General features: G+C 49.3%; 7 protein-coding genes across 7 annotated transcripts; 4 read left to right on the top strand and 3 right to left on the bottom strand.

Annotated features, from left to right (window-relative positions):
* Positions 1-83: 83 nt before the first annotated feature.
* FOXG_13994 (uncharacterized protein) lies at positions 84-793 on the bottom strand (the record flags this gene model as incomplete). The annotated part of the gene is made up of 2 exons (XM_018394061.1): positions 84-547; positions 598-793. 2 exons carry the CDS (start codon positions 791-793, stop codon positions 84-86), a joined length of 660 nt encoding a protein of 219 aa, XP_018253485.1.
* A 6,498-nt stretch (positions 794-7,291) lies between these two features.
* On the top strand, positions 7,292-10,386 carry FOXG_13992 (uncharacterized protein; the record flags this gene model as incomplete). The annotated part of the gene is made up of 4 exons (XM_018394060.1): positions 7,292-8,147; positions 8,200-8,336; positions 8,416-9,531; positions 9,610-10,386. The coding sequence occupies 4 exons, from the start codon at positions 7,292-7,294 to the stop codon at positions 10,384-10,386; spliced, it is 2,886 nt and encodes a 961-aa protein (XP_018253484.1).
* Positions 10,387-12,673: 2,287 nt separating this feature from the next.
* On the top strand, positions 12,674-16,881 carry FOXG_13991 (uncharacterized protein; the record flags this gene model as incomplete). The annotated part of the gene is made up of 2 exons (XM_018394059.1): positions 12,674-12,734; positions 13,361-16,881. The coding sequence occupies 2 exons, from the start codon at positions 12,674-12,676 to the stop codon at positions 16,879-16,881; spliced, it is 3,582 nt and encodes a 1,193-aa protein (XP_018253483.1).
* A 3,812-nt stretch (positions 16,882-20,693) lies between these two features.
* On the bottom strand, positions 20,694-21,875 carry FOXG_21324 (uncharacterized protein; the record flags this gene model as incomplete). Its single annotated transcript, XM_018401657.1, has 5 exons — positions 20,694-20,807; positions 20,866-21,292; positions 21,353-21,482; positions 21,537-21,650; positions 21,704-21,875. The coding sequence occupies 5 exons, from the start codon at positions 21,873-21,875 to the stop codon at positions 20,694-20,696; spliced, it is 957 nt and encodes a 318-aa protein (XP_018253482.1).
* Positions 21,876-23,249: 1,374 nt separating this feature from the next.
* Positions 23,250-23,997, bottom strand: FOXG_21323 (uncharacterized protein; the record flags this gene model as incomplete). Its single annotated transcript, XM_018401656.1, has 2 exons — positions 23,250-23,494; positions 23,598-23,997. 2 exons carry the CDS (start codon positions 23,995-23,997, stop codon positions 23,250-23,252), a joined length of 645 nt encoding a protein of 214 aa, XP_018253481.1.
* A 1,234-nt stretch (positions 23,998-25,231) lies between these two features.
* On the top strand, positions 25,232-25,460 carry FOXG_21322 (uncharacterized protein; the record flags this gene model as incomplete). The annotated part of the gene is made up of 2 exons (XM_018401655.1): positions 25,232-25,349; positions 25,432-25,460. The coding sequence occupies 2 exons, from the start codon at positions 25,232-25,234 to the stop codon at positions 25,458-25,460; spliced, it is 147 nt and encodes a 48-aa protein (XP_018253480.1).
* Positions 25,461-25,525: 65 nt separating this feature from the next.
* FOXG_21321 (uncharacterized protein) lies at positions 25,526-25,714 on the top strand (the record flags this gene model as incomplete). Its single annotated transcript, XM_018401654.1, has 1 exon — positions 25,526-25,714. The coding sequence occupies one exon, from the start codon at positions 25,526-25,528 to the stop codon at positions 25,712-25,714; it is 189 nt and encodes a 62-aa protein (XP_018253479.1).
* Between the last annotated feature and the right edge of the window lie 264 nt (positions 25,715-25,978).

Below are 25,978 nucleotides of genomic sequence, written 5' to 3'. Positions count from 1 at the left end.
GGATATAGACTGTTATGAAAATTACAATAGCATTCCCCGGACCGAGAAGGCTCTCGTGTTGATTACCATCCCCGTCTCCCTTCTTATGCTCTTCTCGTGAAAGCAGTGATCGAGCCCATCATGATTTTCTCCCTGAAGTCTGTGCTGTTCCTATCAAGCACCTCAAGCCCGCCTACATCGTCTAAGATTCTGTTGAAAATCTGAGTTGTAGTTGCTTCAAGCTGATCCTCTAGAGTTCTGAAGCGATAATCGAGCTCACGAGAGTCAGGGTTGAGAATGTGGCCATAGGCCCACTTAGCATATTTCTCATTGTAGGCACAGATCGCGGCGCGTAAGAATGGTTCAAGGATAGCGTTGAGGTGAGCCTTGAAGTTGTGTGGAACGACCTTGATGATTTGGCCCTCCGTCAAGGTCACAGGTGGGGAGGGAGCATATTGTGGCGGCGTTAAGTCGCGCTTCCAATGGTTCTTTTCCATGTCAATATGGACTCTCATTCCTAAACGGCAACCCTCGCCGCGGCAAGGGCAGTCTATCCCATAGGATCCGCCTGTAGTGAAAGTTATTAGCTGGCAAGAGAAGTACGGGGAATTGGCTTACACATGCAGCCGCAGCAAAAGGTGATGCGAGGAAATGTTATCTCCACTGTCAGTGGCAAAGGTGGTTTCTCAACAATCGCCAGGAGGTTCTTGGCGGTGAGGGTACTTTCTGGGGACTTCTGACGCATACGCTTCAAAACATATTGGGCAATACGAGCCCGGTGGTATTGTGGAACGGCAGGGTCAATAGTAGCCATGGTGGATCTGTGAAGAAGGTTGGGAAAGATATCCAGACTAAAGTTTGAGATTGATGTTGATGCTGCTGATGTCTCTCCTGTGTTGTTGCTGGAAATGAAGTCAAGTAAGGGCGTCAATGAATCCTCAGGCAGGCTGGTGGGTCTTGTGCATGGTACAACGGCAAACAACCAAATTGCAGTGGGGACATGCACCACTGACCCCACTTGAAGTCGACCAAAATATTGAATCTTATCGTGGCGTCACAAGGCCTAATGCATAGTAATGCTTGTGAAGAGTGCCGCAATCGATTCATCACTCTTCACGTTTTCATCCCAGATCAGGGGGTCGTCATAACGCGTCTCAGCTTCGGGTCTTGAAAATACTGAGACCGCCCAGGCCCTGAACAACGACATGGACGGCCAAATCGACCGCCCAGCCATGTGACACTCCCATGACGAAAAGAAAATGGGACACGGAACTTTGATCTACATCTCACAAAGGGTCTGAAGGTGGCACCAACTATTAGTGAACTCGAGCGGCCTTCAACATGTGCGAAAGACATGAACACAACTACGGAGTCCACAACCGAGGCATCAAGCACCGCTTGAGAACCAAGATGTTCGATATCACTGCTGCCGGGATCACAAGACTGGCCTGCAAGCATTGAACTTGTCAGACATTGACCGCAAAGGCACCGTGACTCCGCGAACTTCACCAGGTCACTCTAGCGCTAGCTTGGTGAGACTGCTGCTCCGATGAACCTTTCCAAAATCTCGGGGCTATCTTCATGTCCTTAAACAAAGGTCATTATCCTTTACTTAAGTACTGCAGTCCCGCAACTTTATACTGTCATCCATCTCTTCGATTGCCGACAAATTCACATCTCGCCGAACCTCTCCACACCTCCTTTGAATCTAAGGATAGAGATGAACGAGAAACAAAGGAGGGGATGGCTTGCCTTGGAAAGCTCTCTTAGTCTGCCTAGCCCGAGGCGCTGTTGTTGAAGGTGGATATTGGTCGAGGGGAATGAGTCTGTCGGCAACCTGGAGTGTAACTTGATTCCCAGGACCTTTCGACCGTCACACTCCGCCCCAATTCATCTCGTTCACACATTCGATGGCCATCCACACATCTACATCAATGCATGCTAACCGGTCAGAAGTGCTCAAGAGGAAGGACTACCATGGGCGGACGAACCAGCCCAATTGACGAGAAGTGGAACTGATAACGCCAAGTTAACAACGGCTGGGGGCTCACAGTGGCTTGGATCCCCAGTTTGGCTTGGGAATCGGTCAGTTGGTGCCAGATTAAGAAGGCCCCAGTCGAGTACATACTGACAATATTGTTCGATAGCCTATGGTCACATCCCCACACCTGAAGCCTCCACCAGATCGCGATTTGGTTGTTATGATGTAGCATGGTTTCGCCGCCCAATTATCCATAAAGTTATCCGATGAGTCAAAATCGATCGGAAACTACCGATGCTATCGGGCCTCACTAAAGGCTCGAGCGCGTCAAGGCCGAAAGTCAACTGGTTGTCACATGCCCTGTTGGATGATCTGTTGGAAAATCCGGGAATCCCCTTCCCTTCAGGATTCAGACTGTTAGTCTGAAAGTCCTAGATTTAAAGTTCAAAGTCCTAGATACAATCATCTAGAGATATAAACCCGAGAATAACTCTCAGCTCAATAATGAACAACCAAGTTTCATAAAAATACATTTTCACCCAGCACTACTGCGCAATATAAACAACAGGTTATGAGCCCGGGTTAGCAAACACCGGGTTTCTCTTCTGAATCAAAGAACCAAACTTTAACTTCAACTCAAGATGACGTCACGACGAGCCCCACCTTCCACCATGCGAACTCGCAACACAATCAGAGTATCGCCTGCATCCGAATCGTCGCAACCTGGTGCTTCAGGTCAAGACCACACACCATCCTCAATGTATGACAGTACCACGGTCATCTCTGAAAAGAATACTCTTTTCCTTCCGCAAGAGCTCAAGCTAGGCGGCCCCTCCAATTGGGAGCAATATTGCCCAGCTCAGAAGGCCATTCTTCGGATCAATGGCCTCGAAGATGCTGTCTTTGGTGATTACCCTCCCGAGGAACAGCAGACTATGGATCAAAAGATCAGGGCGGCAAAAGCTGCCGTCTCCATCCGAGGTAACTGCACTGGAGAAGCACTCAGTCAACTAGTCGGGATTGAGAATCCCCAGGAGATGTTCAACCTTCTCCAGGCCTATTGTATTGGCACGGGCCCAGTTCTTCTGCAGACAACACTTTACCAGTTCATCCGGATCAAAACAAGCTCTTACGAGACAATTCCACAATTTAATGTCGACTTTGAACGACTCGTCAAACTTCTCCTCGAGCAGAAAGAACCAATCTCAGATACCCTCAAAAAGGTTGTTTATCTGACTGCCTGCGAGAACGAGTACCCTGACTGGACTGCCAGACAGCGCGCTCTCCTACGCTCGGAGCATCCGCCAACACTACGATCAATGCAGCAAGATCTCATTGATGAAAACAGGTCATCAGATGATGATGACAGTCATGGTACTGCCTCCACGTACTGGGCTCACAGTAAAAAGACTGGAAGGAAGGGCCCGGCCGCAAGAAAGCAAGAGGCAAGTGGCCGGAGGAGAGGATCTTCAAAGAACCAGCGAGCCGCGAACAAGTCTAGCCAGGAAACCAATCATCGAGTCGGCAAGAACAAGGAACATACCTGCACGAACTGCAAGAAGAGAGGACATCATGAAAATGATTGTTGGTTCGCCCATAAGGATAAGCGACCCGACTGGGCAGTCCGTCTCGCCAAGGAACTCATGGAGCATGATCTTCAACGCGACAGCACCAAGAATCTCCATATCAAGGAATCAAATCACATGACAGTTGAGCGATCTTTTCTGATTCTTGAAGACAGCGTCTCAGACGAGCTACCTATGGACAATACAGAGACGTGTAAAGTCTCCCTTGATAACATCTCTTCAAACCGCAGAATGGCTGTTCGACACAGGTTCATCAGTCCACATCTGCAACGACCAAAGCCTATTCACAGAACTGCAGCCTGCAACCCGAACGGTCCTCGTTACGGGCGGTGGGAAGGTGTACCCATTCGGTAAGGGGACAGTCAAAATTTGCTTCATAAACAAATGGGGTGAGCAGGTCACAATTAACCTCAAAGACACGCTGTTCATCCCTGAGTTTCCGGTAAATGTCATGTCAGGACTCAGGCTATACAAGAACGGCGGCTGGATAGACGGGAACGACATGTACGACCCAACAGGAGATGTCTTTGGTCTCCTCCGCATAGGAAGGGACGGTCTGTACGTGAACACTGAGGTCGGAAAGACTACTGTTTCAAACCAGGCCGTCTCGGAACTCCAGCCAGAACCATGCAATCATCACACTGCTTCATCAAACCAATGCCTGAATGTCGACCTTTGGCACCGAAGACTCGGCCATGTTAACGCATATCAGGTGTCACAGACTGCCAAAATGACCAGAGGAATGTACTGTGACGGCCACCACGACCATCAGCCTTTCAATTACTGCCTCGCCTGCGACATCGCAAAGGCCCTACGATGGACTCCGCGAAATAAACGGAAACGAGCCTCCAGGGCCGGGTTCATTCATGTTGACACCTTCAAAGTCAATCCACCGGGCATTAGAGGCGAACGATGGGGAATGATTGCCACAGATGACAGGCATAGAATGAGATGGGCCTACACGTTCACGAGGAAGGGGATGGCTTCGGAACTTCTAGGCCAGCTCATCTCCAAGATACGAACTCAGTATGGCATCCGAGTGTACGCAATCCAAATGGATGGCGGCTCTGAGCTCTATGGTGCGTCTCTCAAAAACCTCGAGTACACTCACGGCGTCAAGATCATCAAGACGACACCATATACTCCTGAATTTAACGGAGTTGCTGAGCGCTCTAACCGCATCATCTTTGACAAAGTCAGAGCAACCATGGAATCGGAAAGAATCCCGATAGAGCTCTGGCCATTGGTCCTGGAAGATATGGTGCGCAAGACAAACGTGACAGCCACCAGGGCAATTGATGGCCTCACTCCCATGGAAAGCTTTCTCAACGAGGCCTTCCCCGGACAAGACAACAAGCCGGATCTGTCCGGAGAACGAATCTGCGGCTCACAAGTCACGATACACATACCGCAGGAACGAAGATTGAGATCACACAAGTTTGGCCCAAGAGGAGAGGCTGGAATCTACCTATGCATGGAAGGTTCACAGATCTACACCTGCTGGGTGCCCTCTCGCAGGAAGGGACATCAGATCGTCCGTTCTGCAAATGTACAATTCTACGAAAAGGTTGGGGAGACAGAACTCCTGACCGAAACTGAGCATGATGTTGAGCCGGAAATCCGCAAGAACGGAGCTCCCATCTCAAGCCGGCCACAGTCCGTCACGGAGCAGACAAAGACTCCAAGGCCACAAAGGTCTGAAGTGAACAATCTTCAGCATGCTGAGGTGCATAATCCTCAGCATGGACAGACGACAACATCCATGACATCAGCTAAGCTGCCCGATCCCCGAAAAGAGGTGATCACTGAGCCCAAAACAATGACTGAAGCGCTTCAAGGTCCGCAAAGGGAGCATTGGCTCAGAGCAATACACAGTGAGCTGCGCAGTCTCCTCACGAAAGGAACTTGGCGCATGCTGGACCGCAACCAAGCTCACAATAGGCCACTTACCGTCAAATGGGTATTCAAGGTCAAGAAAAACGAGGACGGCAACCTCGACAAGTTCAAGGCGCGGCTGGTGGTCAGAGGCTTTGAACAACAGTTCGGCTTTGACTACAACCAGACCTTTGCCTCTGTTGCCAAAGCGGCGACTTGGAGAATCCTCCTCACCGTTGCTGCCTGTCTTGACTGGGAGATTGAGCAGATGGACGTGTCGACGGCGTTCCTGGAAGGGGACCTCGAGGAAGAAGTCTTCATCGAAATGCCGGAAGGGCTTGTAGAGTATTTCGACCAACACCCAGAAGACCGTCCGCCAGGATTCTCAACCGAGAAGATCTGCAAACTGATCAAATCCCTCTATGGACTCAAACAGGCGCCTCGGCAATGGCAAAAGAAGCTGAAGGAGGCCTTGGAATCCCTTGACTTTCGACAAGTAACGTCTGACACGGCCGTATATCACAATCCCACAACGGGAGTGATCATCATCACATATGTGGATGACTTCCTCATCATGGGCAGCAACAAGGAAGCAATCCAAGGGTACAAAGCCCGCCTGGGAGAGATCTTCACAATGACTGATCTCGGTCCCGCCAGCCATTTTCTTGGAGTAAGAATAACCCGAGACAGGAACTCAAGGCTGATCTACCTTTCCCAGGATGCATATTTTACCAGAATACTGAAGAAATTCGGCTTAGAGGATTGTCGACCGGTCAAGACCCCGATGGAGCGAAATTCACTCTCGACACTGCAACCAAGAGACAATGGCGACTCGGCTTCTCCAGAAGAACGAGAAGACTATAGCTCGAAAACCGGCTCGCTGATGTATGGAATGACCCAAACCAGACCCGATTTAGCTTTCCTACTCTCGGTACTCTCAAGATACATGTCGAATCCATCACCAACACATTCACGAATGATCAAAAGAGGTCTCCGCTATCTACAGCAGACAAGAGACCACGGCCTGGTGCTTGGGGGCGTCAAGAAAGATCCTGAATCCGCTTGGAGCATCACAGCTTGGGCCGACTCGGATTGGAAAGGCGACACTGTTACGGGAAGATCGACGTTTGGATGGCTTGTTCAACTTGAAGGATCTACAGTCTCATGGAGGGCCAAACGGCACGAAACAGTGGCACTATCGACTACCGAGGCTGAATATACAGCACTCTCCCAGTGTGCCAGAGAATTGGCCTGGACTAGGAACCTCTTCTCTGAACTGCTCCTTCCGCTACATATGCCTATCCCACTGAACGGCGACAACCAGGGTTCCCTAAAGCTATGCAGAAACCCTGAGCTTCACCAACGGACAAAGCACATTCCGTTAACCGAGCACCATATCCGAGAAGAAGTTGAAGCCGGGAATATTGATGTGCAATACGTCAGCACACATGAGCAGGTAGCAGACGGACTCACTAAACCATTGAACGCCGTCAGCCACGGTCACTTTCTAGAAGCAATTCGAGTCAGTGCATGTCCGATCGAGGAAGCAGGTCGTATTATTTGGAGTACTGAAGTCCACGATGACTCTGTGCCCTGAAGACAAGGTGGATGGGGGCGTGTTGGAAAATCCGGGAATCCCCTTCCCTTCAGGATTCAGACTGTTAGTCTGAAAGTCCTAGATTTAAAGTTCAAAGTCCTAGATACAATCATCTAGAGATATAAACCCGAGAATAACTCTCAGCTCAATAATGAACAACCAAGTTTCATAAAAATACATTTTCACCCAGCACTACTGCGCAATATAAACAACAACCACTCAAACAGGCTCTTATATCACGCTGATGTTGAATCGCAAGTCCACGACTACCGTATGCCACAACACCATGGCAACCAACAAGGGCCTCCCGCCAATCTTTCTTACGACTATCAAGATACTTTAATTTCCGAGCAATCCCCAGACTTCCAACTATTCAATCAGCCATCCTATGTCACGGAGGTAGGAAATCCAGGTGTTGCTACCGAAACAGACTTGATCCCGACTCATCATCAACTATCACAGGAAGTGGAACAATCTCTCACGGATCCTCCATATTCAGCTCCAGAAATCGAGACATTGACTGATGACTACCCAAGCGCCTTTTATACTGCTCCAGTCCACGACAACATACTACCAAAAGGATCCTACGCCCATTATACTGAAAGCCAGCCTGCTCAATATGAAATGGCCCCATACGCGAATATGTCGCTCGATCCTGGTCATTCAAGTTCCTCCCAGTTAGCAACCTTTCCGACTTCACAGTGCCAAAGCTCATTTAAAAGAGGGCCTAGAGCCCGAGTATCTGATGATCTATTCCCGGAACAATGTTTAAGCCAAGGTCAGGTCTCTAAAGAGCCGACAGGAGATATCCAGTCAGAATATATACCTCGTTGCCAACTACCAGCGCAAAGCGGTGTTCTTAGGAACCCAGCGCTGCTACCAGACGCCCAAATTGATTCGAATTGGCCGCAAGCAATGATACCAAGAGTGCCGACTCCAGAATTCTCTGAGAGCCTGAAAAGCTTGCCAGCAACTGGGGGTGTACTAGCAAAGTTGGGCGCAAAAGCTTCCCAACGGAATATGCATAGGGCAAAAGCCGCCAAGAAAGGAAGTCAAAAGGCATTATGGTGTCCTTTTTGTCCCAAATGGTATCAATACCCTGGCGAATATAAACGCCATTTGAAGATTCGTAAGCAAGACAGGCCATTGAATTAACAATATTACTAACATTTGCTTCAAAGACACTCGTGAACGTCCATATAAATGCGCCTGGCGGGATTGCACTAAGACGTTTCCTCGAAAGGACAATCAGGAGCGCCACACCAAAAAATGTAAACACAAGCCAGCAGCCTCGGTTACAAGTGATGGTGTCGACGAGGTAAGTGACGTCGCGTGACATTATGGCACAGCGGTCGGACCTTGGCAAAGCTATAAAGTACCACAACTAACTTGCTTAGGGAATTTATTCGTTTTCACAAGGGCAATCTCCTCCAGATCCAGGACTACCTTCTCTACTGGGAGGCAAAGACTACCCTGATACGTCCACCAACTGGGACAACGGTCATGCCCTGGTAGACGGCGGGACCAATAATGCTCTCCAGCTGACCCAAACTAGCATTGATAGTGCTAATGCTCGAAACGATGAAAACTGCCAACTCACTTCATCTGATCCTAGTAAGGCGGTTTTGAAGATTACGGGTGATCTGAAATCGATGGGAGAGAACTGGTCAGAGCAGGACAAGGCCAAGCATCGTCGGATTGTTGTCTTCCACAGAACACGAAAGGGATCGACATTGAATACTACCTTCGAATTGTCGAGCATCAATAGTCAATCCGATGGCGGGGGACGCGTCTCGTGTATGTTGTGGGCTGCAAAAGGCGAGTTCTATATTACATCTTGCGAGATTATCCTCCTTGTCGAGTACCTTGTCGACACGAAAAAACCTTTTTCCCTACCAGAGAGGAACCTTATTCGCAGTACGTTGAGTAAGCTTGACCCGACTACGGTGTCCGAGAAAGATCCATGGAGCCAAGATTTCCATAAGATCATTATGGGATTCTCTGACCCCCAGCCCGTCGCCGTGCGAAAGAATAGTGTCAGGGTGCATCCATGGAACAAACTCGAATCTGCCCTCAAAACGATCGTCAAACTCTATGGCTTTAGCCTCGGCAGCACAAGAGAGAAACTTCAGCCTCCCCGATATCTTACGCCACGACCACAGATACTGAATAGTACTTCTCTTCATATGGGTCCTTCTCACCATGCACCATTGAGCAGTGCTTCATTTACCGGATTTCTCTCTTCAGTTGACCAGGCACCTCCTGCAGAAGATGCACACGAGACCCTACAACAAGACTGTGTGCCGCGAGTAGAAGCGGCCGCTCCGAGTTCGGCTAATGCAAATAGGATATACTCAGACATCGGTGAACGCCCACTGAAATACCAGGAGATGGATTGTAACAGGATATCTCAGCCTCAAACATACCTGACACACCTCCAAGGAACGCAAAACTTTCCTTCAACGCCGGAACTTGAGCTACCAGTATTGAGCACAAGCAATATCATCAGGGAGGTGAGTGGCGTAGCGGGCGTGATAGCGGGGCGGTGAAATTTTGGAAAGACTCTTACTTATCGTGACTAACATATATAGGTACATTCTGAGATTCCGCATCAAGCACGACCTGATCCAGACTCAAATCTGACTTCCCCCAAGAGTAAATCAAGCCTACCAGAGACATTCATTCACGACGAGTCCGACTCAGATTCAGCAGAGGGTACTATAGTCGTGGGGGCGAGACCAGGACAGGACAAACAGAATGCACCCACACTGCCTGTGGACAAACATATCGATGGAGTCGACGATACCTACAAGGATAATGAGGAGAAACCGCGAGGTAGTAAGCCCTCTGTCACATACGATGACGATGACTGGGGCTATGCTATAGCAGACGGGAAGATTACCATTCACTGCAAGAACACTCTCCTTACCAACTTTGACCGCGAGGTACCAGTACGAGGCATGTGCCCTGGAGTGCAAAGGATCCTTGATAGGATCCATGAACTCTTCCTGAAGGGGGATATCAAAGAACAGCAGGAGGTCGAGGCAGAATCTGAACAGATTCATATCAAAGGAAGAACCAGGCCAATGACTCAGCGCAACATATCATTCAGCGAGAACACTGAGCAGCAGCAGTCCAGCGAAGTGACTTATGCCACGATTGATGAATTGCAAAAGATGCTGCCGGAGTCAAAAGGACTGGATCTGAGTAGAATTTCTAAGAGCGAGCTCGATGTTATTCTCAAGGCGGTACAGGAGGTGCTTAATACGATACAGCAGGTACTGATTACGAGTTGGATTGAGGAAGCAGAACCAGCCAAGCAGCTTCTTGATGAATTCCAGTGTTACTCCACATACGAGTGGCACTGACCATACTATCGAGGAGCCCCTCGATTGTGCTGGGGAACCCAATATGCTCTTTTTAGTCTCTTCCATGGCTCAGAGATGCCAAACTTTCGAAGATAGACCTCGTGTTCGTATGAGGAGAGTAACGAACCGTGGAGTCCCCAGCTACTTCGGCACATGGCGTTGGCCCAATACATCATACAGAGACCCACAGTCAGATTCTATGGCCGAGTAAGGCATTCATACCATGTACGTCCGTGCTTTATTCTGCTTTCAAACGTGTATCTTTTGAACTGACCAGACGGCGAAAGTACTTCACATATTTCTGGAGGGCTTTGCGAGAGTGGCAACTAAGGAGCTCAACGGTTGCTCTAACTTGAATCTGACTCCGAGTTCGTGCTTTCTTTGCTTAGGCCTCAACCTCTTTAAAGGGGCGATCCCCGCGTATGTCTGTCGTCGGAACGGAGGCCAAAAATGACCTGGGTTTGTGGAAGGATCCGAAGCACATGAACCAAGCTCAACAAAAGTCTATTATAGCCTTCAGGAATTGATACGAGAGATACGAGACTTACCTACGCGCTACTAGGCTGAGGAGAATAGGCTTGTAAATCTGAAAGAGAAAAGAGAATGGATTGGCGGAAAGTGGTTGACAATCACACACGGCTCGGACCCTCCCAGGGCCATAGGGAGACCGAAGTTAGATGCTAGCTGGGCCAGAATTTACATTTTTCCCTGGCCGTCGAAGTTTCCATACTCAGCCATGGAGTATCAGTCATCACTAACTTCCACAGATCTGTAAACACAGAGGTATATGTCATGAGGTGCATAAGAGCCTACTTCTTTGGTAATTCAGCTGTTCCCTTCTGGCATTCTTCCATTGGTTATGAAGAATGCTGCCATCGCGAACTACAAGGCATTGGGCAGCCTTCTTTACGTCCTAGTTTGAGTAGCAACCTATGTTCGTAACTGGCGGACAATGGATATTTCCTTCCGAAAAACTTCATCTCAAGCTTCCTTTGAGTTCTTTTCGCGCTTCTTCTGCTCCCGTAGGCGTGTGTTCCGTTTGTGCGCTTTCACGACCAAAAGCCTAATAGTGTAGGATAGCGATGCGTCCTGCAGAGGCACGTTAGAGTCTGTGGTTGTCTTGAGCAGAGAACAATGGTGTTGACTGGCGACAATACACTGCCGTACAGGAATTGCGATGATTCGCCTAGGGTCCGGGTCTATGCATGCCTTGTTTGCTTCGGGCGTGAATAGAAAACCGTTTACAATTTCGATTACCGACGATTCGAGGTGGCTTGATGTGTAAATTTGTGTCAACACTGGATACCACACCTCAAACCCGCCAGGTCGCGAAACCACGTTGAGGGGTCGCTGGATGCATCTTTTTGCCGACGCACGCCCGAGAAGCAATTGGAATGACGTCAGAGAGTTCCTGCGTTGCTGTTTTAGGGCTACCTTAGAGACGAGGAGATCCACTGCCTGCATGTGAAACCTCTCTACCCGTTGTCTCGAGCCGGGGGGGGCAGTGGCTGTTAAGGTCGCCTCCTTCTCTTTGTACTCGAGTACACCCGTGGCCCCAGAATTTTCAGCTTCTCCACTACAGACCCGCATTCTGTCTGCCCCGGCAATGGACAGCCGGTATTAAACAACCCCCCACTCGCAACCCACTTCTCATTCGGGGATCTCGTGTTTATGGTTTTTCCTTGCTCAAGGGGCCACGCTTCCCATGGCACTACATTCGCTGCTCGCCGTACAAAGGAAGTTGTCCGATCCCAAAGATGTATTGTCTGGTTGGATGGTGGCATGCTGAGCCTGGTCTAGAAAGATCCCGGGTGACAAGGAAAACGACCTGAAAGGAGACGTTAACGCCTAGGGGTTTCTGTAGTTCGTCGATCTAGCGTTGCCTGTCAGAGTGACATTGTCTTTTAACATCTGGGTTCTTTGCACGACGTTATCGATCTGCAGGGGTGTAGGCCAAAAGTGTGGTAATTCAGCCATCCGACACCATTGAGAACAGCACCACTGCAGGAGAACATATCGACGAGGTTCCGCCAATAACCTCCTCTGACCCGAAGGGTTATGCGCTAGAAGTCTCTCTTGGCGATCTGGACATCCTGATTGAACACTAAAGCTCATCTGAAGAGACAACGCACCGAATGACATGATATAATCTCGGAGGGAAAGCGGCGCAGCATCACGCTTGAGTTTACGTACTCTGCAGCCTACGGATATTACAGCTGCCGTGGTATTCCTCACTCACTGACAACGGATGACTCGACTTGGGGATGATTTTATCGCATCGCATCGCATGGGAGGACTGTCCGAGATGCGATTCTTGGCAAGGTCATGCCTGCCACCTATTAATTCGGGTCAGGCTAGAACTGTTGTTTATATTGCGCAGTAGTGCTGAGTGAAAAATGTATTTCTTTTTTTTTTTACGAAACTTAATTGTTCATTAGTGAGATGAGAGTTCTTCTCAGGTTTATATCTCTAAATGATTTCATCTAGGACTTTAAACTTTAAATCTAGGACTTTCAGACTGTTAATCTGAATCCGGAAGGGAAGGAGGATCCCCGGATGTTCCAACAAGAACTAGGAGAAGCGCCACAGTCAGAGTCGTCCACACTCTAGTCTACCACGCATGTACCTCTTCCCATCAGTCGATGTATTCATGTACCAGATGGTGTTGCCGACTCACGATGATGGCCCCAGAAAGGTCGCCCTTTGCCTGAACACTACTTATTCTTCGTTTTATTCCCGCTACCGTCGCAGCCTTCCCCGCTGCTACAATATCTGCCTTACTTACTTGCTTTTCTTACCTTATTATATCTCCCCCCACTCGCTCTCAAATTTTGCTACTATCTTGTATCTTGTCTTCCGTTGCTTTGTCTCTCATCTCTTAGATTTTGAACCCATCTTGCTACCTTTTTATTTCCCTGTTCCTGTCTCGCTTCCTCCATTTACACTCCAACCTTGAATACGTGCTCTACTCAAGTTCACACGTCAAACACTCATCACATCAACCGAAGCGCCAGCTCTACCGTCACCACGTCAATCCCGGTTGCATCTCAGCCTTCGTATCATGCTACACCTCTTAACCGACTACAAAGCCCTGTCCTCAGGGAATCTTCTGTGACACAAAGAGCTGGTGGAGGTTTCCCTAACGCAGTCGATGCCGTCACCGTTGATCCCCGCGATCGCGTAGCTATTAGAGAGTCCTTGAGTACATCGTCATCGAATTCAACTGTTCTAGAGGCAGCCATCAAGAAGACCAAGCAATTGCTTCCTTCACCAACCATTCTTCATGAAGATACATGGTCGTTCAAACCGATGCGCAAGGTTTCAAGACCTGTTTTGCGATCCACTTCCCCAAGAGCTATACACCCTACTCGACCCAGCAGAGATGACGTCCCTGACATAGAAATCCAATTGTTTAACCACATGACAGTCATTCACAGCAATACTTTCCCTCAATTCCTCCTAAAAACCGAAAGACGTGGAAGCGAGTCTGCTGCTACAGCAGCCTTGTCGCCTCAGAAGCCGAAGTGCACTCATGGAGGCCGAACAGCATTAACTTCACAACTCCCCATAAACGACGAATTGTGCTCTCAACCAGCAGCTAAGGCAACAGCCCAGTCGAAGAAGTCCAGGCTCCCCGAGCCACCTCGAATGACAAGCACAACGAGTGCTAATGTGGCAACCTCCCTATTCTCACGACTCCCATTCTTTAGCCTTAACAATCACGCCAACGTAGCACCAGTCAGGAAGTCTGGGAAGGAAAAGAAGACTCTTCGCAAAGGTCCCGCAGCCGGCACAGGTCATGAAGGTTATGGAAGTATTGGCGCTGCCAAGAGACGCAGTGGCAGTATCAGCAACATGACGCGCGACCACCCCAGCAGTCAGAAGACTCAAGAACCCGGTTCCAACAACAGTTTATGCTGTGTGGATCGGGCCAACCCAGTGGTTATCGAGAATCGAAATGCAAGTTCTGAAACCACTCAGAGTGTAAGCTCCCAAAGCCTGGCAACCGAGGAGTCGAGGTTGTCACCTCTATCACACACTCCAGATTCAGCTTTTGGTACTCGTCGTCCCTCAGAGAGTAGTGATTCTGAAGACGTCGAGATTGGCTTCCCGAAGATCTATCCGTCGCTTCGATCTTCGCCGGGTGACCCCCTAAAATTACCTGAGCCCATCAGCAGATATGGATATCCGCCATCGCCCATGAAAAGTTCCGATACCAGTGTCATGTCTAATGAGTCCCACTCCGAGCTGCAACGGGGGATTTCTCATGAGGTCAAGTCTTCTCACCCTGTACCCAAGAAGCTTGTCAAGAGGCCGCGATCTCCTCGAAAGTGGTATTGGTTCGGAAGGCCAGCCCAGACCCAGCGGCGTAAACAGAGCGAGAAAGTCTCGACTAGTGCCAAGCCAATTGGAAAGAAGCCACCCGCCCTTTATGCTATGATAGCTATGTCAGAGCAGGAGGATTGCGAGCCGACGGACATTCAAGATGGCTTGAGGATTGTCGAAGTTTATGGAAAATCATCTTTTGTTGGTGTAGTTCCCGAGCTTTCGCAAGGCACGCCAGAGACACGATCATCAATCAACTCTCTGGTGCGGCCTGTAGAGCCAACTCATCTACCAAGGCTGGAGAACTTCGAGATGAAGATCAACCCTCGTTTGCCTGTACCCGAGCAGACGCTAATGTCCAAGAAGCCTACTGTACAGCCTCTTTCAACAAGAACCACTGCTAGTCGACGAAGTCGACTTTCTCAAGTCGGGAGAATCCCCAAGGTTGTGCGTAACACTAATGAAAATGTGTCTCCAATGAGCTTTTATAGGCCTTTCGGGGCTAGCAAGAAATCGACAACTAAAAACCTTGAGGTCTACGATCCCGAGTCAATTGCCAAAGGTCCTTCACCTTCCAGACCTTCTACTCCTGTTCCTGATCTGACTACCGACGGCTCAACAGGAGGAAGCCCCAACAATCTCTCATCGAGTGACTCCAATTTACCTGCTTTGAGCCGAGTTGAAAAGGAATCCTTTGCCTTTTCGTCTTGCAAGGACTGCGAGGGAAATATTGGTACATCTAGCTCGAGCTATTCCGGTATTCTTGCCTTCTCTGGTTCTACTGCTGTGATCCCACAGCCTAATGATTCTCCTGCAGAAGACGAGGTATGGAATGAGTACGATGATCTCGTCGGAGAAGGTGCTGGCAAAGCAGTTCCCTCCCCAACCTCTTCACGAGGTACACCGTTTCATCTTGAGGCTTACGAGTCGAAGCTGGCTAGTAATGAGAAGCTTATAGAGACATCTACTGTTGTCATCGATGAGGATGGAAGCCGAAAATTCAAGGCAGCCACCATTTCTATCACTTGCAGCGCCGACATGACTGAATATCTCCGGGCCGCTTTCGAACCCCACCCAAGCCCCAGCACTCCCATCTCAGTCTCCGAGTTTGTTTCGGAATATGTAGACAGTAACACCAACAGTGAGGCACCTGCAACTGGTGAGGTATCTCGACGAAGCAGCCGATCATCCCGCAAGACAAGGCGGTCTGATGCTAGCACCTCTTCAGAGGATGGGCCACCGCTCGCGCAAGTCAACCTTAGGGTTGGCTCAATAACGGTGAGTAAGTGGCTTACCTTCGGGCAGGCTCTCTTCAGTGACGTTCGCTATGAACTGGTTCCTGTTGACAGATCACTGAAGAGACACTCAGTCCTTGTGATTGATGGCCTTGGTAACGATGATTGGTCATTCTACGCTGCCGAAACATACCCGGCCGCTACCTTCTTTAACCTGTCTCCTCGTGCTCCTGTTCCTGAAGAACTCAAGAGTTCATCTTCGAGCTTCCCTCTGAGCCCTTTAAACCACCATCAGATCCAATACGTCTCTCACCTCGACAAGTTCCCCTTTGCTCCTCATAGTTTCACGGCTGTTGTGTACCGCTTCCCTGTAGCAGCGCCTGAAGCATACTATCGCAACATTCTTATTGAAGCTCGCCGTGTGCTGAAGCCAGGAGGTTTTATCGAGCTCTCCATTCTAGATGTCGACCTCAACAACATGGGCAATCGGGGCCGACGTACAGTTCGCCGTCTAAAAGAGCGGATCAATGAGAAGACGCCTGAGGCCAGTCTTGGATCAACCGCGGATCTCATTGTTCGTCTTCTCGGCAATGTTAGTTTCACTACCATCGAGGTAGCACGAGTAGCCGTCCCCGTCGCAAGTTCCTTCACTCGCTCAGACAGTAAGGCCGACGAGGGCAAGAAGGATCCTGCTAGTCTATCCGAGATGATGAATGACAACAGCCCCTTGGCAGACGAAGGTATCACCAGAATAGTCAGCCACGTTGGTCGATGGTGGTACACACGATGTTACGAGAACGCAGCTGAGAGCCCCTCCGGAAAGAGCATCTGGAGCGATAAGTCTTTACTCTCGGAGTCAGGAGAGCTCGGTACAAGCCTAAAGCTCATGGTCTGCTGCGCTCGAGCTCCTCTTGAGCGCATCACCAGTGTCTAAGCACATAATACAACACGTTGTTTTCTTCCCCTTTTTATCATCGGCCACAACATGGCGCAAGATATGCAGGTTTGATTAGAAAGCATTACAGAAAATATCTTTCGGCGCAAGCTCATTCCTCAAAAAAGAGGCCATACCACAAAATTAAACCACTGAAAACAATCCTTATTTCAATTCCCCCTTCTACACCAAGAGGCATAAGTTCTCTTTTACTCGGTGTGAAATGGGAGGAAATGGCGTTATGCAATACGCCTCAGCCTTCAGCGGCCCCAGGCACGCCACCAACGCGAGAATGCTTGAGCCCATCGAATACCATCATCAGTCTTAGCAACGCGCTCAAGCAGATTCTCGTGCGCCAACCATTAAGCCCTGTTCTATCGCCTAAAGCTGTCGAATCGTTTCTGAGCACACTGTGGCCCACAACTCTTAACAAGCTGCAACGCCAGCCCGGAAGGAACTTATACTTTGGCGGTCGCGTTTATCGTGATGTTGTATGTGCGTAGCATCCAAGTATATTATACACTAGTCACATCACAAAGGAGCTCTTGGAGAAGTTCCACAATCCCTTTAAGGATCCGGCTGGCTGTGATCATGCTATTTTTTCTGGTCTCAAGATCGAGTGTGCAAGAGTTCCCTTTTGCTGAGCGTTGTGAACGTGACTATCCTTCCTTGACTGTCATTCGGCCTGCTCAACGCGAGGGCGCGCATGGCACCAGATCGGCAAAAACGGCAACACGGTGAAGATCAAGGATGAGAAATCCCGAGACCTCTCTTGCTTGCTTCCTCTGTCGCAGCTTCTCGATGTCCGGTCGAAGCTGGTTTCGAACTGACCACGCCAGGATGCTTTCGTCCGCAGCACAACAACCGTAAGCCCAGCCAAGAACGTCGACCAGATGATGAGAGCACGGATACGAGCAGGTATCGTCCATCTCGTGACAGACAGGAATTGGCCTTCGGCAAGAGATCATCGTGCGTAGAGAAAAAGACAATCATCGTGCCATGGCAAGAGGTGGGGTGCTCGCTTCTGTGCCCGTTTCCTGGTGGCCTGGTCTCTATCACTCTTGTGGCGAAGTGTGAACTACCGACGTGTAGAGGATGCTAGAGTGTGTATGCCTATACCTACTGAGTACGACGCCTTGGTTCCGTATCGGCATGGCAGAGTGGGACGACTGGAATTTCACAATGTATAGACTTGACGACATGTTCCGCGTCCTATCCGATAAATTTATATTGCCGGCCATTATAATATACCTGTGCTCATTACCTCTGCGTAATGATGTGAGAATACCGAAGGTGAAGCAAGACATAACTTAAGCTCTCCGTCACCTCTCCTCAATACTAACAGTCTCCAGCACTAACTGAACTCGCCTCAATCAATTGAAACCCCAATGCGTGCACATACCTTGCGTAGTTTCAGCAATACAAGAGATGGAATCCTCCAGCACCGAAAACCCCGCTACGGCATCACCGACTCGAGTTTCCGACGTTCCTAACGACGCGTCTACGGGCCCGTAAACCTCTAGAACGCGACTGAAAACGCGACGAAGCACATCACCATGAGTACCAACGGTAGCATGTTGCCATCTCTACGAGTCTGGAAACGGACTTCTATCCTGGTCAAGCTGCAGAGTGTTGTTTGAGTCACTGCCTCCCAGCCTTGCGTTGAAAACCCAACCACTAGGCCATAATAGGGGGTTAAAACAGCACTGTTAGAGTCCAGAAGTATTCCTGAGTGGCTGACCTTCCTGAGGTAATACCAAAAATTGTTTGCCTTAATAATCTGTACCATCATCGGGATTTTTTGCTTCTTCAGTGTTCTCTGTAAAATTACAATGAATTTAGACAACAAAGAACCCGACTGCTTTGGGATTAACTTTGAAAGAAAATATTACAAATGCGGAAAAAGTTTCATCAAGAGAACCTTGTGACCTCCTGAGTTTCGCGTCGGGTTTGTTGACAACCTCCATGTTCCCTCATTGAATAAGAACGTATCATGAACGAAGCCGAGTCCCTGCGTTATATCCCTTCTCATGAAAAGAGACGACAAGCTACCCTGTCGGCCCAGAGCCGCCTGTGTAGAAGAGCCCGATTTTACAACGACTCATCGTCAACCAAATCTGATACATCATTCACGACGGTGAGCTCAGACTCCTGAGCTGTCCTCAGTTTAGCGGGCTTGCGGACTCCAATCGAGGATCCTATCCATACTCCGTACACCTGTCTGCCGCCCCCTTGATTTACTCAATAGTTATATCAACTGGCCCGCGCTGGTAACTTTAAATGGTAAGTTGGACTCCCGTTTCCGGCCTCACAATTTAAGAAAAGTGTCACGACTTTTACGGCTTCCAATTTCTTAGATACGTCACTTTTGGTAGACATGTTGACCTGGAACAGTTGGCTTGGTCAGTCAACGAGGAATAAATGCATTTTGGCAACACAAAGTATCTAATCCTACATTGGAAGTGGTAGCTCGACAGCGTCTCAGGTCTATTATATGCTGTTGGGCCTTGCTATTTGAATATAATTTTCATTTGAGAACGAGTACGGACGTCCCGTCATATCTTAACTTTCACGGTTCATTCTGTTGCTGGCTTGGGCCCCACTGACCAGATAATAACGGCAGCGACGGCGTAGAGCGTCTGGGTTTAGGGCTTAGCGGGTATAATCACGACAGCTTAGACAACGGAATAACTTACCCCACAAATGTAGTAGGGTATACCACCGGCGAGAAAAGGTAGGCTGTCTCGTAAACTCAATTGATAGAGTGGGTAGAGTGCTCCAACCCCGGCCAATGTTCCAAAGCTCTCAATTGATGCAATGAGCATCAGTACAGATCCTGCATCGCGCCTTTCGAGCAGAATGGATGCAAAAGCAAGTATGCTCAGGTCTGTTACGACGCCAATGGTATTGATGATGAGGGCTTCCGCAGTCAGAGAGCGATATCCACATATTGTAGTCTTGCAGGCTCACCTATGGTCAGGGTTCAAATCCACGACACTCCACGACACATTTGTGAATATGGCGTGGATATGGATGCTGACTAATAATTTCGATGTGGAATGGGTGGAAATGGATCCATTATGGAAATGGATCCATATTGTGGAATTCGTGGAATGGAAACCTACTTCGTCCAACAATGGTAATTAATGGGTCCCGCCCGCCCTCGGTGACGTCAATGTTTTTGTCATTGGTCCATTAAAATCCGCCGTTGCTTGACGCAAAGGCAACACACCCACCGACGTTCCTGTTTCTTGTTATGCTGGATATTCGTAGCCGAACCGATATACCTATAGACGCGCCTTGCCGTCTCTCTCCGTCAAGATCCAGCTTTTGTAGAGCTGAAAGAGCCGTTGATTGTCCTCTTCTGTTCGTTCTGGAACGGATGTGGTTGACTTGGTAGGATGGGGAGTGGCCATTTCGATTTGGGGTAGTAACGCGAGTAACAGTGAAGCCCCCAGAATGGACTCATTGTGTACGGAGGAAAATGGGGTGGCAAATCGATGTTGTGTTGTTGTGGGTGATAGAAAGTACTTAGGATATGCGGGATTTCACAAGGAAATCAAGGTATTTTCGAACCCCACCTAAAATATTCCACGATTTTCACATGTGGAACATGTGGAAGCGGCTTAGTGGCGTGGATATGGAAATGCTGAAGCCCACGTGGAATGGAATGGAATGGATATGGATCCACATTATGGATCCATATGTGGATTTCGTGGTATGGATTTGAACCCTGCCTATGGTAATGGTATTGTATGACCCAGGGAGGCCGATCGCTAATGCGCCAGCTGAAATGAATAGAATGGCTATTTTTAGCCTGCACATGGTTGAAGCAGTCGGGTTCTTTTGATGTACGCAGTGTACAGCCCAGCAAAAACGAAAAGCGCGACGCTAAGAACGGTACGAAGAAGCCAAAGATGCTCGGCCTAGCGGTTAACTTCAAGTGAGCAGCTGTCAACCCGCAAGGTAATGGCGGTTTCGTACCTCTGTAGGACTGACACCATGTCTGTGCTGGATATAGGTTGTGAAGAGCGGACGGGTTGATTTGCAAAAACCCATAAGGACAAAGACTATAGGGAGAAACTTCAGGTCTTGGCTTCTAAGGGGAGAGCCACTACCACCGGGCCGGGAAATATATCCTGCCACAGCCATCTGGCTAGCTGGTGCGTCATCGACACGCAAGATCTGCTGCTGGTGTGATAGCAAAGGACGAGACTCATCTTGGCTCCGTTCTTCCGTATCGGCATCCATCTTCTTCAAGAAGAGAATGACAGAATACGCCATGAGACAACAAAGTCCAGAAAAAACACCAGGCAGAATGTGACTATGCCTGGATAAGCGAGAGGCAGATAAGGAGCCGAGAGATTGGGTCAGGACTCCGATTGCCCCTGTCATATAGTGGTAAGCAAAGCTATCGATCATTAATATTGTCATATGGATGGCTGTGGGACAAGAAGGGGAGTGGACAAACTAATGTTGAGGTTTCTGGCTATGAAGTATGGCGAGCATAAGAAATACTGATCCATGGCATCCTCCTCCGACACACTTGATCAAACGGCCTCCTGTAGCAGCCATGAGAGACCGGTTGTGACCCAAGAGAACTGCCACTGTTAGGTTCCATTATTTTATGAAGATCGTTTTCAAGGGGCCCGTACCGCTCGAGAGCGTGACGACAGCAGCAGCAAGAATGCTCGTCGTATTGATGATCATGGCGCAATATTTCGATCTGGTGCTGAGAACGTAGCCAAGGACAGACTGTCCTACCACATCTTGAATTATAATTAGCAGTGCGAGTGATAGCGCATGGAGCGTCAAGAATTACCAGACACTCCTCCGAGAACAATAGCGCATGTTCTCAAGTTCCAAGAACCAGGCTGCATCTGAGAGTCACTGGCAAAAGTCAGGAGCAGGCTATCGGTCACACAATCGGCCAAGGTCATCAGACCGAGGCATACCAACGACGTCAAGGCCCGCGTCCTATCCCAGCGATCCATATCTGTAATGACGAGCCAGAACAATGCTGCGGAGTGGCTGATAGGGCATGACTGTTTGAGGAAGAGGAAGAAAGAGGGAAAATAAAAAAAGGGAATCGCTGAACGGCGGTGAGAGGTGGGGTCTCCACCCTGTGCAGTATTCGCTCTTTGGCCATTGAGGTATGCAGCCGTCCACATAGGGTCTGCAGTATGAGGGATTGACAGTCTGGAGTGCTCTGTAGAGCAAGTGCTATCAACGGCCGAAACGACACAAACCCACGCAGACGCCCAACATCAGGCCAATCGGAGATACTCATGACTCATTATTAAGTCATGTAAGAGTCATAGCAGAGCAAGTATCAATGGGCTGCTCGCATATGGCCTACATCATCAAGCGAAAGGCGCGTCATGACGCAAGAAATGAAGGTCCAGTATATCCACCATTTCAATTAAATCCGCCATTCATTCCCACATCCCCATCAGCCTGTCTCGCGCAAACGTATTCCTAATATCACACTTGAAGCCCTTTTATCTGGCAATGAATCTGGCTCCATGCTCGTACAGATGATACTGAGCATTCCGCGTAAGGGTCAGGAGGACGGAGGCCATGATACCAGACAGAACCTTTGGATGGCATGAGAGGAAGCGCAGGCGCAATTGGCGTCAAACAAAGGAGATTACAGACGACACCACATCGTAAGGGGGTAAGTACAGGTTGTTGAGACAAAGATTGATGATGTCTGGCAACACTAGGCACCTTCCCGTTGCGGGAGAAGGTTTCGACAAAGATCGATCGCATTCGCAAGATACCGCCTGTAATTCGTTGACGTGTACCACGAAGACGATTCTTTAATGATTTCGGGTGTTTGGGGAGCAGTGAGACAGATGATTATTATGCCGTTGTGAGTATACTTACGTGGATATGTTGGGAAATGTCACTTGGATGGTCGATGGAAGTGTATTTATTAGGATCATAAATAATTGTAGACGATGTAGCAGGATAGTTTTGGCATATGAAGAGCGTTCATATGCCGAAAGGGGTGAAATCAGTAGGGCTCGCGGGTTCTCCATGATTCCTTGCGAAGCAATGCTCTGTCAATGGTAGAGAAAGTCAAACAGAACGTCTTGGGAAGTCAAGATAACCAGGAAGCAGTGTCGATGAAATATTTTAAATGAGCGATGACTAGCAATAGCTGCGGATTAGTAAACCTAATACATAGGTTATCTAATGCCATTTTAACATACCGAGATAGAGAAATTCGCTGGAGCCTACCTACGCTGTTCTTATTGGAAACAGGGGGACGGCAGAAAGCCAGAGCAGGAAGGTACAGAAGGTTTATGATAAAGGGCATTCGCAAACATGAGAAGACGCTTGAAAGTAAGTTACAATATGTTTTAATGAGTAATGCTAACAATTGATTGCAGTGAACCTAAACGAGAGTGGTGAGAACTTGCAAGCTGTCTGACATCGTCAATAACTATGAGATCATTTCCAACTTGGTAAGCAAGACCTGGTTGAATTTTCCCAAGCCACCCTCCATGCAGAGGACGCTCTTGTTTGGTTGGTTCCTCATCGCGGACGAGTACAATGTCAACCACAACACGACCAACTAGGACGACTCCGCGGTCAACACGTTCGTCTACGTATGGTCAATTACATATACGACCAAGGGCGAGCTGGGGAAGAGGCAACTCTACTGGCCTGTTGGCATGAGGAACCGCAACGGCTCACTATGAGTCTACCTACTGGCCTGGTCGATGAGGAGATCTTTTTAACTCCAAGTATGAGCCGATCCCTGAGATCGCTATGATAGAGGAAGAGCTCTTCACCGCCGTTATTGAAGACTCCAGGTCCGAGTTCTGCTCGTTCTTCGATCTGCTCGTGTTCTTGGACCCCTTCATCTTGGCGTCTCTGATCAACGCTGTGTTCTTGAGCATCTATACACTGTAGAATCTTGATACCTGACAGGTTCCAATGTGCGAGTTCCCCACGAGGCATATCTGTAGATGGGTCACGCTGGCTTTTGAATCGGTGCCAACTGGGAATTATGCGGTAGGAGCGGGGTTGATAGGGGTTCGGTCCGTCAAGAGCGGAAGACATCGACGAAGATTTCGGAGTCGCAAGAGTTTGGCTTTGGGTCATGCTTGGGTCGACGTGCGGTTTGGGGAGCCGCTAGGAGGGAGTTTGTCGGGCCTGATGGTATTACTCTTTGCTCCGGCTTTGGACGTTATTCTCCGGTTGTCGGTATCTGCATTGCCATATTCACGTTTGCTGCGTGAGTCGGGGAGCGAAATCTAGAGTTTGAGCGGAAACGCGGGGCTGACGCGTAGGTAGGTCGTTGGTTGCATCCTACACCCCGCATGGCTCGCATGACACGTACCCACGCTTCCAAACCCCACCACTTTAGCACTCTCTTCCACTCTGCTCTATCTTGCTTCCATCAATAAGCATGCCGGTATGTTATGGACTTTGGATGCAGGCTGTATTGTTCACTGACAGATCAAGCTGGCCTCTAGTGCTCCAGACGCTCCCCCAAAGACGAACACTGCTTTGAGCTTCCGACAGACGCTCCCCTTAGTAAAGGACTAGCGCTCTCCACGATGAGTTTCGAAGAATGTGCCCGCGAGAATCAACTCTCGCTCCACGACAATTTTCCAAGCGACCGACCGCGACGAGCTTCCGCTCAACGATGAGCCCCCAAGATACTGCTCGCGGAAAGAGATTTCGCTCCCAAGAAACCCTCTGCGGATGACGAACCTGCGATTGACGATCAGACTTGGAGAAAGACTGTACGAGAACGAAGTTACACATGACAGCAGCGCGGCTTCCGCTTTTGGTCCAACGTTTCGCTTAATGCGGTTATGCAAGACACGACTCCTGTTTCGCTCAACACCAAGCACCCAAGGAACCGCTCCCAATTAAGACTTTTGCTCAACAACAATCCTTCGGTAGACCCTCCCACGACCAAACGTTCGCGCCGCAACAAGCATCCAAAGACCGCTCTTGATCCAAACATTCGCTAAACAATAGCGACAAGAAGCAGGGCTGTACTAGGGGAGTGGAATATCGTGGCTAGGCATTAAGATGGAGGTTCCTTCAGGTTTGCGCATACTGGGTAGCGAACTTTGTGACATGATTGCATTTCCCGCAAAGCGCCTAAACTCACGACGCATCTCCCGCCCTCGCAATGCACCTGAAGCCCCTCCGACTTCAGTAGCCCAACACACCATCAACTTTCCTGCTCAACACGACCCCCGTTCGCCATCCCAATCGACGTCATGTTATTGACAGAGAGATCTGTTGCACTTCCCGAGCATTTCAGACATTTACGCCCCCCCCCCGCACAGTCGACAATGACCAGGATGTTGTCGATCTCATGGCTGACGATATCACTGACCTGACTGCCCACACCGATCTTGCCGACCGTGGTCAGCTGGTCCAGGCATCGATCTGGCTGCTCAGCGTCGCTACCCAGCAGGCTGCTTCCTTCAGGTGTGCATATCCCCTGCGCAGCTACCTAAGTTGTCGAGTTCGTCCTGGTCCAGGTAGTGCTTCGGTGCCAATTGACCAATGCAGTTACCATCCGCGGCACGCCTGCCACATGAGCCTATAACGGCGTAGCCAAGCTCCCCGAATTAACCAGATGAGGCATGCATGCTCACCCATCGAGATGACGACCGAGGAAGCCAAGAATTTCTGGATGCCAACCTATGCGACAGCACCCGAGTACACGAACTTGCCATCACTAACATGGCCTGACTTCCAACGATTAGGCCTCTTGACCTACCGTCGGGAGTTGGGCGGCGGAAGGAAGGAGATGGAAGAGTCCCTGATTAAGGTGGGCGCAGCTGACGTCTAATATCTGGAGTGAAAGCCCTCTGTGACAGTTGGCGAGGTGTTACGGTTAAGGAGGCTAGTGGGCTTCATCATCAACAGTCTCTGCTCGCTGGCGTGCGTGCGGATAACACGAACACCGGACCTACTTCTATTTCTAGCATCAAATTTTACCAACTCACATCGTTGCCCAATAATAAAATTGAGTTGGCGAAAACTAAAATTTTATTGAGTACGATGACGCACGGGACTGTAGAAAGATTTGATATAGGATTGGTTGTTCGGATAC

This window comes from Fusarium oxysporum, chromosome 6 (assembly GCF_000149955.1).
Source record: "Fusarium oxysporum f. sp. lycopersici 4287 chromosome 6, whole genome shotgun sequence".
Taxonomy (NCBI): domain Eukaryota; kingdom Fungi; phylum Ascomycota; class Sordariomycetes; order Hypocreales; family Nectriaceae; genus Fusarium; species Fusarium oxysporum.
Note: the sequence above shows the minus strand (reverse complement) of the source record. Positions and strands in the feature narration are given on the sequence as shown.